Source organism: Nerophis ophidion, linkage group LG26, assembly GCF_033978795.1.
Source record: "Nerophis ophidion isolate RoL-2023_Sa linkage group LG26, RoL_Noph_v1.0, whole genome shotgun sequence".
Lineage (NCBI taxonomy): Eukaryota > Metazoa > Chordata > Actinopteri > Syngnathiformes > Syngnathidae > Nerophis > Nerophis ophidion.
Window position 1 is genome coordinate 24,681,486 of NC_084636.1, and position 14,707 is coordinate 24,696,192.

At 36.9% G+C, this 14,707-nt stretch overlaps 1 protein-coding gene across 1 annotated transcript in view; it reads left to right on the forward strand.

The window, feature by feature from the left end:
- The window catches only part of LOC133543606 (protein unc-13 homolog A-like), a 123,900-nt gene that overhangs the window by 40,291 nt on the left and 68,902 nt on the right, over positions 1-14,707 (forward strand). Inside the window, exons 16-24 of the mRNA XM_061888284.1 lie at positions 917-1,080; positions 1,690-1,843; positions 4,013-4,081; positions 4,220-4,309; positions 4,394-4,528; positions 6,375-6,508; positions 7,761-7,846; positions 12,269-12,395; positions 12,471-12,567. Coding sequence (XP_061744268.1) covers positions 917-1,080; positions 1,690-1,843; positions 4,013-4,081; positions 4,220-4,309; positions 4,394-4,528; positions 6,375-6,508; positions 7,761-7,846; positions 12,269-12,395; positions 12,471-12,567 — 1,056 coding nt within the window. The remainder of the gene's footprint in view (positions 1-916; positions 1,081-1,689; positions 1,844-4,012; positions 4,082-4,219; positions 4,310-4,393; positions 4,529-6,374; positions 6,509-7,760; positions 7,847-12,268; positions 12,396-12,470; positions 12,568-14,707) is intronic.

The window sequence follows — 14,707 nt, forward strand, 5'->3', positions numbered from 1 at the left end:
TTTATCTTCGTGGTTATTGTACCGGCAAGTTTTCTGTAGCTTTCTATGACTCGTGTAGTTCCCGTGCCACTTCCTGTTTTAGCAACCTGTTTTAGCGTGAGGCCAGCTAGAAGGCCTTACTGTCAACTCGCAATTGTCTATCAACTGTATGTCCCCGTGCACTGTAAGTGAACGGACAACCGCATTGTTGATTCTGAAGGCTCCGGGCAGATTTGGTACAGCATGGCAACATGAGCTAGCTGAATTCTGATTGGATACAAACTCCAAACTAAAAACTCCAACATAGGAAAGAGCATAATATGACATGAAGAGAATATTTAGGGCAAGAACATTAAAAATTAATTGTATCTTTAATTATGATCATGATTTCTGGTTATGTTAGTCCAGCAGAGCAGGCCTTGCTGGCCCTGACGGCACACCACTGTAGAAAAGTAATATCAAAGACCAAATTAGGGCGCCTGTTCTATGGACACATTACTGAGATTATTTTTTCTTTGCTCATTGGCCTTGTGGTTCGAGTGTCCGCCCTGAGAATCGGTAGGTTGTGAGTTCAAACTCCGGCCGAGTCGTACTAAAGACTATATACATGGGACCCATTATCTCCCTGCTTGGCACTCGATATCAAGGGTTGGAATTGGAGGTTAAATCACCAAAAATTATTCCCGGGCGTGGCCAGCACTGCTGCTCACTGCTCCTCTCACCTCCCAAGGGGTGATCAAGGGTGATAGGTAAAATGCAGAGGATAATTTCACATTTAGTGTGTGTGTGACGATCATTGGTACTTTAACTCTAACTTTAACATTATACAATATGGGACCTCTGAGGTTATAAGCGTTAATTACAACATAAAGGTTAAGTGTGAACAATTTTTTTCTTTGATGCCTCTTTAACTATTTTTTTGTTTTCTTTCCTGCAGAACCTTTTCCACTTTGTGACAGACATCCAGAACACCGGCGTGGTGAAGATCCCCGATGCTAAAGGAGACGATGCGTGGAAAGTATACTATGAAGAGACGCCTCAGGAGATAGTTGACGAGTTTGCGATGCGTTACGGTGTGGAGTCCATCTACCAAGCCATGACGTATGTTCCTGCCGGTCACCTTAACTTTAAAAAGACTACCGTATTTTTCGGACGATAAGTCGCAGTTTTTTTTCATAGTTTGGTCGGGGGTGCGACTTATACTCAGGAGCGACTTATGTGTGAAATTATTAACACATTACCGTAAAATATCAATATTATTTAGCTCATTCACGTAAGAGACTAGACGTATAAGATTTGATCGGATTTAGCAATTAGGAGTGACAGATTGTTTGGTAAACGTATAGCATGCTCTATATGTTATAGTTATTTTAATGACTCTTACCATAATATGTAACGTTAACATACCAGGCACCTTCTCAGTTTGTTATTTATGCCTCATATAACGTACACTTATTCAGCCTGTTGATCACTATTCTTTATTTATTTTAAATTGCCTTTCTAATGTCTATTCTTGGTGTTGGGTTTTATCAAATACATTTACCCCCAAAATGCGACTGATACTCCAGTGCGACGTATATATGTTTTTTTTCTTCTTTATTATGCATTTTCGGCAGGTGCGACTTATACGCCAAAAAATACGGTTCTTTGGCACATACTGTATGTGCATACCTCTTTTTTTCAATTTTTTTTATATATATTTTTTTGCAGTCATTTTGCCTGCTTGTCGTCTAAGTACATGTGCCCGGGAGTGCCTGCTGTCATGAGCACCCTGCTCGCCAACATCAACGCCTACTACGCTCACACCACCCAGGCTACTAACAACGTCTCTGCCTCAGACCGCTTTGCCGCATCCAACTTTGGGGTGAGTCTCGCCAGACAAATGCAGGTGTTTTTGTCCCTGGCTGAATGTCTGCTGTGAAACACTCAATGGCCACAACATTGGGTACACCTACAACATCTGAAAACAAATGCATTAAAATACTGCCCTTCGAAAAAAAAATATATATATATATATTTGCGATATTAGTGAGACATTAGACAGTGATTAGAAGTACCTCTCAAAATGTACACCTACTCATTCAATGTGTTTTCTTTATTTTCATGACTATTTACATTGTAGATTGTCACTGAAGGCAACAAAACTATGAATGAACACATGTGGGGTTATGTACTTAACAAAAAAAGCTGAAATAACTGAAAACAAAGGGTGGCTATTTTAAGAAACTAGTATATAACTAGTTTTTTCAAAATAGCCACCCTTTGCTCTGATTACTTTTTCTGCGCATTCTGTGTGTGTGTGTGTGTGTGTGTGTGTGTGTGTGTGTGTGTGTGTGTGTGTGTGTGTGTGTGTGTGTGTGTGTTTGTATGTATATATACATATATATATATATGTATGTGTGTGTATATATATATATATATATGCATATATATATATATATATGTATGTGTATATATATATGTATGTGTGTATGTATATATATATATATATATATATATATATATATATATATATATATATATATACATATATATATATATATATATATATATATATATACATATATATATATATATGTGTGTATATATGTGTGTATGTTTGTATATATATATATATATATATGTATGTTTGTATATATATATATATATATATATGTATGTATGTATGTGTGCATATGTATATATGTATGTGTGTATATATATCTGTGTGTATATATATATGTATGTATATATATGTATGTATATATATGCATGTGTATATATGTATGTATATGCATATATATGTATATATACATATACATACATATATGTATATATACATATACATACATATATGTATATATACATATACATACATATATGTATATATACATATACATACATATATGTATACATACATATACATACATATATGTATACATACATATATGTATGTATACATATATGTATGTATATATACATATGTATATATATATATGTATGTGTATATATGTATATGTGTGTATATATATATATATATATATGTATATATACATATATGTATGTATGTGTGTGTATATATATGGGTTGTACTTGTATAGCGCTTTTCTACCTTCAAGGTACTCAAACCGCTTTGACACTACTTCCACATTTACCCATTCACACACACATTCACCCACTGATGGAGGGAGCTGCCATGCAAGGCGCTAACCAGCACCCATCAGGAGCAAGGGTGAAGTGTCTTGCTCAGGACACAACGGACGTGACGAGGTTGGTACTAGGTGGGGATTGAACCAGGGACCCTCGGGTTGATTACTTGGAGTTCTGCATAAATTGGTCATAAAACGTGTTATGATATTCAACGAAACCACAACAATAGAGTCTGCTTAAACTAATACTGCACAAAAAAATATAGGTTTTCATCTTTTTATTGAACACAACATGTAAACGTGCACAGTGCAGGGTGGAAAACGACTGTCTCTTGTTGTGACTTTGCTGAAGAGCAGAAGATATTTTATCACCAACTCTTGCAGAAATCCCTGTAATCCTGAAGGGTTCACACACTTCTTTCTTGCAACTGTATACATACATATACATAGCAGTGTTTTGTTCACAACAATACAATTGGTGACTTTTGGTCACATATATATATATATATATATATATATATATATATATATATATATATATATATATATATATATATATATATATATATATATATATATATATATTTTATATATATATATATATATATATATATATATATATATTTTATATAAAACGCATTGAATGAGGAGAAGGTGTGTTCAAACTTTTGGTTTGTACTGTATTTTTTTATCAGATACAGTATATTATAATATATGATAAATATGTATATAAAAATATATATATTTTGAACGTAATATTTTGCAACTGTGCACCTTGGAATTTTTTCTTACTTTTGTCGGATAATTGATGCCGAAACAAAATAATTCTAAACGTGGGACATTTTACATTTTTTTTTTCTCCAGTCACCGATGGTTTACTATATGTCCTTTTCTAACATCCACAGAAAGAGCGATTTGTCAAGCTCCTTGATCAGCTGCACAACTCCCTGCGGATCGACCTCTCCATGTACCGAGTAAGATTGCTCTCAATCCACTTGTTTGCTCAGATGGCTGGATATGTTATCCTCAAGGGGGATATTTGCCTCAAAGACCATATACTATGAACAAAAGTATTGGGACAGGAGTCAGTAGTGATTTTTGGCTGCCTGCAGAACAACTTCCCAGCCAGCAGCCCTGAGAGGCTGCAGGACCTCAAGTCTACAGTGGACCTCCTCACCAGTATCACCTTCTTCAGGATGAAGGTGATGCCTCCTCTGCATTCATTTTCATGCACAGAAATGATACCCCCTGTGTATGGATTGAAAACGTATTTTTGTTGTCTTCAGGTCCAGGAGCTCCAATCTCCGCCCAGAGCGAGCCAGGTGGTGAAGGATTGCGTAAAAGCCTGTCTCAACTCCACTTACGAGTACATCTTTAACAACTGTCATGAGCTCTACAGCCGCGAGTATCAGACAGACCCAGTAAGTCGACGTGTTAGACTTTAATATGGGCTTAGTACAGGGGTCGGCAATCCAACATGTTGAATCAGAATCAGAAATACTGTAATAATCCCAGAGGGAGCAATTAAAAGAAAAGGCCGTATTGGACCAAAAACACACAAAAAAAATCTGTCTATATTAGCCTATTATCAAAATGACTTTAGGTCTTCTATAAGTGTTATAATGAAGGCAACACGTGATGTAATTGTCTGTATTATATTAGCCTACTATCAAAATGACTTTATTATTATTATATGTGTTATAATGAAGGCAACACAATATGTAAGTGTCTACATTAGCAATATTAGCCTACTATCAAAGGCTGACGCAAATCTTTGCTGACAGAAATGTTGCATTTTTATTTTTCATTAGTAAAACGGAGGCTTCTCACATGATGACATAATTTTTGGAAATTACTGGCTTAGAATGGCAAAGGTTTAGATGTGTGTGTCCAATTTGAAGGAAACATCAGGCTATCTTCTTCTAATGGATTTATTACAATCTTTGCAAGCTGGGTAACATTTGCTGTGGTCTGGAACAACATGGCACACTTACAACTATCAGATATGCAGCCAATATTACATACAAACAATGTGTTGTTGTGAAACATGCAAATATAAATTGAATACGCAGAGGACATAAGTAAAGGAAATTAAATGGGCTCAAATATACCTACAAAGGAGGCATAATCATGCAATATGTACATAAAAGCAAGCCTAAATAGCATGTTAGCATTGATTAGCTTACAGTCATGGATTGACCAAATATGCCTGATAAGCACTCCAGCAAATCAATAAAATCAACAAAGCTCACCTTTATGCATTCACGCACAGCACAAAACGTTTGGTGGACAAAATGAGACAAAGAAGGAGTGGCATGAATCAAGTCTTTCTGTGACAGCATCGGAGGAAGTTGTATATGGGAACAAACTACGATAAGTTCAAAGATCGCTGAAATTAGTAGGACAAAACAGTGCTTGCCAAATACTCTCATCAGTGAAGCATGTGTAATATAAACAGTGGTGTTTTCCAATAATTAGGAAGGTTTGTGTCATGATTATTCTACAGAAAATATATTAGAACAAAAAAATAAATGTTTTTCTTCATCTTTTTCCATTTTTACACACTCTGAAAGAGGTCCAGGGAGCCACTAGGGTGGCGCTAAAGAGCCGCAGGTTGCTGACCCGGCATCATTGCATATTGTATTGCCTCCTGTGTTCGTGGCAGAGGGAGTTTAGTCTGACCATGAAAACACGAGCAGCCGGCTTGATTCCATTAATAAGTGTTGCATTTCAAAATTAAACATTTAAACCTTTGTCATACTCATACTGTACCACGAATGTTGGTGTGTGATTGTCAGGTTCAAACACTGATGACATCTATTAATAAGACAAGAAGCAAGGAATCATGCAGAGACAGAGTTCAATCAAGCTCATGAGGAGACATCTATTTCGGGCTGTATTTATTTTGAAAGCCCTGTTATATCACTGAAGCTGTCGCTGAGGGAAGGGGGCAATCTCGACAACTCCAGTTAGACACAATATATGATTATAGAATAAATAACAAGTAGGTGACGCAGGTCATATCGCCTTGTCTCTGCTCTGTTTGTGACACGGCGGTGTTCGGCCTTGGCCATCAGCAGGCCGAATCTGAACACAACACTTATAAAATCCAAAAGATTGCCAGTTTACATAGATACAAAAAAACACTTCAGCACAATTGACAATAATTTATATCAACGGCCCTTAAGCATAAAGTTATGATGATAATATACATAATTATTCTAACAGTGATTGATTCAGGCATTGACGCCTTCTTTTTTTCCCCAGGCTAAGCAGGGTGCAGTTCCTCCAGAGGAGCAGGGACCCAGCATCAAGAACCTGGACTTCTGGTCCAAACTCATCACCCTTATTGTCTCCATCATTGAGGAAGACAAGAACTCCTATACACCCTGTCTGAACCAGTACGTACTAGTGTTGTCCCGATACCAATATTTTGGTACCGGTACCAAAGTGTATTATTTATTATTATTTTCTAAATAACGGGGACCAAAAAAATTGCATTATTAGCTTTATTTTTACCAAAAATTGTAGGGTACATTAAACATATGTTTTTTATTGCAAGTTTGTCCTTAAATAAAATAGTGAACATACAAGACAACCTTTCTTTTATTAGTAAGTAAGCAAACAAAGGCTCCTAATTTTGTCTGCAGACATATGCAGTAACACATTGTGTCAGTTTCCATTCTTTTATTTTGTCTAAAAAAAGTGTAGAAAAATGTATTAGTAATCTACTTGTTCATTTACTGTTAATATCTGCTTACTTTCTCTTGTAACGTGTTTTATGTACACTTCTGTTAAAATATAATAACATTCCTTCTACTGTTGTTTGAACATTCGTTTTAGATGATACCACACATTTGGGTATCAATCCGATTCCAAGAAGTTACAGGATCATACATCAGTCATAATTCAAGAAGCACTTCCTGAGTTTATAAACATAATATAAGAAATATTTTGTGATGCTGAAAAATATCGATGTAATCATAGTAGTAGCGACTAAATACGCTCCTGTACTTGGTATCATTACAGTGGATGTTAGGTGTAGATCCACCCATCGCGTTTGTTTACATTTTGACGCCGGTGAGCTACGGTGCGTAGTGAAGCATGTTTAGCTATTCCTCGTCCTGCAGGGATGATACTTGGAAGAAACATACTTTTTTTGTCGCCATAGAGGAGAGGATTAGTCATTTAGAAGTAGCTAAAACACTGCAGAACACGGCTGGACGTTAGCCGCTAGCTAGTTAGCCAATTTTTAAAGCACCTCTTCTTGAGGGTGGTTCAGTGTTAATACTTCATCTTTATCGTTAGTTTTTAAGCCAAAATAAGTCCGTTCTCCCTTATCTGTCTACACACTGTGCCTGCTTGTAAGTACTCTGTGACTGTCCGCTGCCGAACATGCTCCTCTGCTCGTAAACCAGCAATGTCATTACGTGCCGACACACCGTCATGCCCGAGTTACGGTATTTTTTAACAGAGTATAGTAATGTTTTTGTTTATAGTTTAAAGTACTTTTTATGATTATGATTCATTAGTATCACGGTACTCTTCTAATACCGGTATACCGTACAACCCTTGTACGTACTTATAAAAGTTTCTTCCTCTCAACTCTAGCTCGATTTACCCCCTATCTCACACTTTTTTTTCTTCATCTAGATTCCCCCAGGAACTCAACGTGGGTAAAATCAGTGCTGAAGTGATGTGGAATCTGTTTGCACAGGACATGAAATATGCTATGGAAGGTAACTCAACACATTTGGCTGAGCCTCTGCTCTTTGCAGTAATACTGCAGTTTGAAGGCAATAATGGCCTTTAGAACAGAACACATACTAAAGGCCTACTGAAATGAGATTTTCTTATTTAAACGGGGATAGCAGCTCCATTCTATGTGTCATACTTGATCATTTCGCGATATTGCCATATTTTTGCTGAAAGGATTTAGTAGAGAACATCGACGATAAAGTTCGCAACTTTTGGTCGCTAATAAAAAAGCTTTGCCTGTACCGGACGATGTGCGCGTGACGTCACGGGTTGTAGGGCTCCTCACATCCTCACATTGTTTATAATCATAACCTCCAGCAGCAAGAGCTATTCGGACCGAGAAAGCGACTATTACCCAATTAATTTGAGCAGGGATGAAAGATTTGTGGATGAGGAAAGTTAAAGTGAAGCACAAAAAAAAAAAAGGCGACGGCAGTGTGAGCGTTTCAGATGTAATTAGACACATTTACTAGGATAATTCTGGAAGATCCCTTATCTGCTTATTGTTTTAATAGTGTTTTAGTGAGATTGTAAAGTCATACCTGAAAGTCGGATGGCTGCGGCGAGCGCCAGTGTCTCTGAGAGAAGCCGAGGAGCCAAGATCACAGCTGCCTTTTTGAGCTGCAGGAGGAGGTCCCATAATCCACTGAAGTCTCCGGTAAGAGCCGACTTAATATCACAATTTTCCCATCCAAAAACTTGCTGGTTGATGTAGAGAAACATGTTCACTTGACTGCTTTGTGTTAAAGCTTCACAACAAACAAAGAAACACCGGCTGTGTTTCAGTGCTAAAGGCAGCTGCAATCCACCGCTTTCCACCAACAGCATTCTTCTTTATAGTCTCCATTATTAATTGAACTAATTGCAAAATATTCAGCAACATAGATGTCCAAATTACTGTGTAATTCTGCGATGAAAAGAGACGACTTTTAGCCGTGTGTGGTGCTGGGCTTATATGTCCCCTCCAACCAATAACGTCACAAACACGCGTCATCATTCCGCGACGTTTTCAACAAGAAACTCTGCGGGAAATTTAAAATTGTAATTTACTAAACTAAACCGGCCGTATTGGCATGTGTTGCAATGTTAATATTTCATCATTGATATATAAACTATCAGACTGCGTGATCGGTAGTAGTGGATTTTAGTAGGTCTTTAATGCCTTAGTAAGGGAGGGCTACTATATCAACTTAATCATTCCAAATTGCTATACTGTTATTTCAGACCCGTCTAAAATTGAATTTACAAATTTTACACCAACTCCAACAGAGTATCTATATTTGCATATACTTAATGTTTTCTCACATTGATTGGTAAGATGCAAATATTTTGTTTTGGTATTTTTTTTTAAATATATTGAATTCTGCAGAAAATACAGAATTCAAATCAAAGGCTGTTTGATTTGTTTCTTAGTCATAGTTGTTTTATCCTGATTTCTGTTATTTTTAAGATGATTTTTTTTGTATTTAGTCTAATCTGAGGTTCCACTGTATTAATAATTTTTGGAGAAGATATACAGTGTGCCCTCGTTTAACGCTGGGGTTACGTTCCAAAAAATACCCGCTTTAAGTGAAATCCGTGTAGTAGTTGTTTTTTTTGTTTGTGTTTTCCTTCATTATATATATTTTTTTGTTTACACTCAATGTTTTTTTATTTACTGTGCGGGTTTTTTTTCATTTAGAGCAGGGGTGTCAAACTCATTTCAAATCAGGGGCCACATGGAGAATAATCTACTCCCTTGTGGGCCGGACTGGTAAAATATTGACACGATAACTTAAAAATAAAGACAACTTCAGATTTTTTTCTTTGTTAAAAAATAGAACAAGCACATTCTGAAAATGTACAAATCATATTGGTGTTTGTTTTTTTACACTTACATGTTGCGGTTAATAGTATTCTATCTATATTTGTCATTATTTATGTTTTCTGAATACATTTTATAATAATGTTCATCAGTCAACTTATTGGTGTTAATTTTCAATATATCAAGATAAAAAAATATATCAAAATCAAATTACAGGATGTTATTTATGTAGTTTGATCATTTTCCTCGACTGGTGCACACACTTGTGGTTTATTTTGTACATATTTAGCATCATTTACAAAGATACAAAGAATTGCTATTGCGACATCTAGTGGACACATTTAGAACAGCTGTTTCTTTCAGTCAAAAATTTCAGGCGTATTTTTATACTCCGCAATCTCATCCCGCAGGCCTGATAAAACCTGTTTGCGGGCCTAATCCGGCCTTCGGGACGTACGTTTGACACCCTTGATTTAGACATTTTTTTATTAGTTTTTTTTTCATTTACAGTACTGTACAGCATATGTATTTTTGTTTCTATTATATATGTTTTAAGTCTGTAAAACCTCTAACCACACACTTTATAAACTTTTCTCAGACAGGCATTAACATTTTCTCATATTTCTCTCGTTTAAACACTCTCAAAGTTCAAACCTATGTGGATTTATAACAATATGTACCGTACACTACCGTATTAAAGAATGAAAACAGTGTTTATTTTAGGGCTCTAGGATTTTTGGACCTATAAACAAGGCCGGGTTTTATCATAAAGGCGCAGCATTTCCACATATAACCAGAGTCACACAATCTTTTTGGGCCTTCAATCCTCCGCTTTTGGCTTCCTCCTGCATTATAAAGGAGCGAGAGGGCATTTTTTTTCCAAAATTCCACGGTACGCATTCTGTACTGTACAGGACACATGGCATGAAGAAGATTGATTGACACTGGTCTACAGTCCCTTATTGAACCGGGACGCGGAACACAATGCGCATTCATACACTGTAAAAAAAAAAAAAAAGGAAAAAAAAGAAAAACATGAGACACTGTAAAAAATTACACACAGAAAAAAATCAGTTTAACAGCGAGACCGTGTAAATCAGGAGTATCAAATGTATGGCCCGCTGGCCAACTCAAGCCCGCAAACAGGTTTTATCCAGCCAGCGAGATAAGTTTGCCAAGTATAAAAATAAGCCGAAATTTTTTAAATAAAGAAACAGCCGTTCTAAATGTGTCCACTAGAGGTCGCAATAGCAGTTCTTTGTATCTTTGTAGATGATGCTACATACCGTATTTCCTTGAATTGCTGCAGGGCATATGGTATGCGCCTGCCATGAATTACTGCCGGGTCAAACTCGCTCCACAAAATAATTAGCGCATGCTTAGTATTACCGCCTGGTCAAACTCGTGACGTCACGAGTGACACTTCCCCTGTCATTATTTTCAAAATGGAGGAGGCTGATTTCAATACCGGTAATTTGAAATCGCATAAAGGGAAGAAGATTAAGAGCTATTCAATAGGATTTAAGGTCCAAGCTTACATCACACTCAAATTTGTACTGCATACCTTTGGTAAGTGCCGGAGTGAGAAGAAGTTTTAAAATAATTAGCGCATGCTTACTTTTACCGCATGCCTTTTGTAAGCGCAGGAGTGCGAAGAGGTTTTAAATTAATTGGCGCCCCGGCGGCAATTCAAGAAAATACGGTATGTAAAAAAAAATAAACCACATGATGTCAGTGCACCAGTCGAGGAAAATGAGTAAACTACATACATCCGCCCTGAGATCGGTAGGTTGTGAGTTCAAATCCCGGCCGAGTCATACCAAAGACTACAAAAAAAAGGGGACCCATTACCTCCCTGTTTGGCACTCAGCATTAAGGGTTGGAATTGGGGGTTAAATCACCATAAATGATTCCCGGCCGCGGTGCCGCTGCTGCTCACTGCTCCCCTCACCTCCCAGGGGGTGATCAAGGGTGATGGGTCAAATGCAGAGGACACATTTCACCACACCTAGTGTGTGTGTGTGACAATCATTGGTACTTTAACATAACATACTGTAATTTGATTTTGATATTTTTTCATCTTGATAGATTGAAAATGAACACCAATTAGATGACTGATGAACATTACCACATAATTTATTCAGAAAACGACAAATAAAGATAGACTACTATTAACCGCAACATGTAAGTGTAAAAAAAAACATGATTTGTACATTTTCAGAATGTGCTTGTTCTATTTTTAAACAAAACAATCTGAAGTTGACTTTATTTTTAATTTATCGTGCCGTGTTTTTTACCAGCTTGGGAGTAGAGTTTTCTCCATGTGGCCTCCCGGTGTAAAGTGAACCATGTTATAGCGAGGGAACACTGTTTAGGTCATCCTCTGTCAATTTTCCAAGGCGCACACCCCAAAAAGTCAGTTTTAATAACGTTTAGTGAGGTGAGCGGAATGGAGAAACAACATTTTCATTATTATAATAATGAAAATATTACAAACATCCTCTTGAATCCATCATTATGCTAATATATCTGTCATACTTGCAAGGCGACATACACCAGCCATTATTCACTGCCTGCTGTGATTTTCTTCTTTCCTCAGAGCATGAGAAAAACCGCTTGTGCAAAAGTGCCGATTACATGAACCTGCACTTTAAGGTCAAGTGGCTTTACAACGAGTACTGCAAAGACCTGCCTTTCTTCAAGAGCCGAGTGCCTGAATATCCGGCGTGAGTTACCGTCTGCAAGCAATAGCGATCGGCATGTTTGCGGCGAATCTAAAAATGTGTCCCCGCCCCCCATAGGTGGTTTGAGCCTTTCGTGATTCAGTGGCTGGATGAAAACGAGGAAGTATCTCGGGACTTCCTGCACGGTGCTTTGGAGAGAGACAAGAAAGACGGGGTATAAACCTTCTCTTAATTGCCCTGGAATTGCCAAGTTGTTGTTCATGCTGAAATACTATGTTGTTTTTTTTGTGCTTTTCTCTAAGCCAGGGGTGTCCAAACTTTTTCCACTGAGGGCCGCACACTGAAAAATCAAAGCAAGCGGGGGCCATTTTGATATTTTTTCTGTTAAAAAACAATACAATATATGTACAAAAATTATACATTTGGGCCTCCACTCAGGCTTGATCCCGGGGACCCTAAAGGGTTTTGGTCAAAAAAATATAAAAAATGTGTCATTATTCAGTATTATTATTTTTATTATTATTCAAGGTTTAAATCTCTAGATCAACATTAGGTCTACAGTATCTGTCAATATAACGTTATCAAAAGATTTAAGTTGTATGCTCTTTATGTCAAAGAAAACCCTGTTTTTTTATGGAAAAAAAACACAAAATATGTAATTTCACCCGATAAAATTTTGAAGTGGAATATTTGAGATTATATATTAATTGGAGCCTTAAAAAGGTCAATAACTCATAACATTGATTTTAATTCATTATTATTATTATTTTTTTAGCGATGACACTTAAAAAAAAGTTACACAACAATTATTGGGGACCCTTTGGGTCCTACTCATTAAAGTGTTAAAAAAGAAATTATACATTTTATTAACTGTTTACATTCAACACAATAACCTCCAGATCAACTTCATATTATAAGTTTTATTGTTGTTTATGTTTTTGTTTGTTTTAGGCCCTTTTTAAAACAAACAAGAAAAAACAGCTTACTTTTTTACATAGCAAACAAAATATGCAACATTTTCCCCAAAGAATATCTCAAAGTGGAGTATTTAATGTGACGTTATTGGAGCCTTGAATAGGTCAATAATTCATAATGTCATTGATTTCGATTTATTATTATTATTTTAAGAAAGAAACAGCCTGCATGGCAGCTTTGTGTTATTGGAGTCAACATTGCAACATTTTGTTGTTATATTTCACCTGTTGGCTCTTTTATAACACTTTTTATGTTTTTTTTGTTGTTTTTTTTTATAGTATTTTTACAATGTGCCGTGGGGCCATTAAAAAGGACTTGTGGGTCGCAAATGGGCCACGGGCCGCACTTTGGACACCCCTGCTCTAAGCTATTTACTCCACCCTTTCTCTCGCCTTCTTCAAAGGCTCCTCAACGTTAATAGAACAGACACAGCAATGTGTAGTTTTCTCGTAACCTTCGAATGGCGGCGTTCGAGAGTTGTTTGAAGGGGGGTTTGCTTATTACCAGACTGTGAAATGCTGTGGATTAAAGAGCTCATCCCAGAGATTTCACAGCAGGAAAACAGTTCTTACCTCATTATCCTGACACCCCGGAGGGGCACCTGAGCAGAAATAGACACTAAATAGCAGTCAGTGGATACAGGTTGAATAATTACCTGGCATTGGACAGCTTTTGCCCAACATTCCCTCCTGTGACCCAAATGTACTCAATGTTGGCGAATACCAGTGCTGAAGAATCTACTATACCAGGCCTAGGCAATTATTTTGACTCGGGGCGGCCAAATTTAGAGGAAAAAAAATGTGTCCGGGGGCCGGTGTATCTGATTGTGAGGAACACTAATACGAAACTTCACAATACCATAACAACTTTATTAATTAAAGGCCTACTGAAATTAGATTTTCTTATTTAAACGGAAATAGCAGGTCCATTCTATGTGTCATACTTGATCATTTCGCGATATTGCCATATTTTTGCTGAAAGGATTTAGTAGAGAACATCGACGATAAAGTTCGCAACTTTTGGTCGCTAATAGAAAAGCCCTGCCTTTACCGGAAGTATGTGCGCGTGATGTCACGAGTTGAAGGGCTCCACACATATTCACATTGTTTATAATGAGAGCCACCAGCAGTAAGAGCAATTCGGACCGAAAAAGCGACAATTTCCCCATTAATTTGAGCGAGGATGAAAGATTTGTGAATTATGATATTGATAGTGAATGACTAGAAAAGGAAAAAAAAAGCGACACCTCCGGGCGGCGGCAGTGTGAGTGTTTCAGATGTAATTAGACACATTTACTAAGATAATTCTGGAAGATCCCTTATCTGCTTATTGTTTTAATAGTGTTTTAGTGAGATTTTAAAGATTGTAACGACATACCT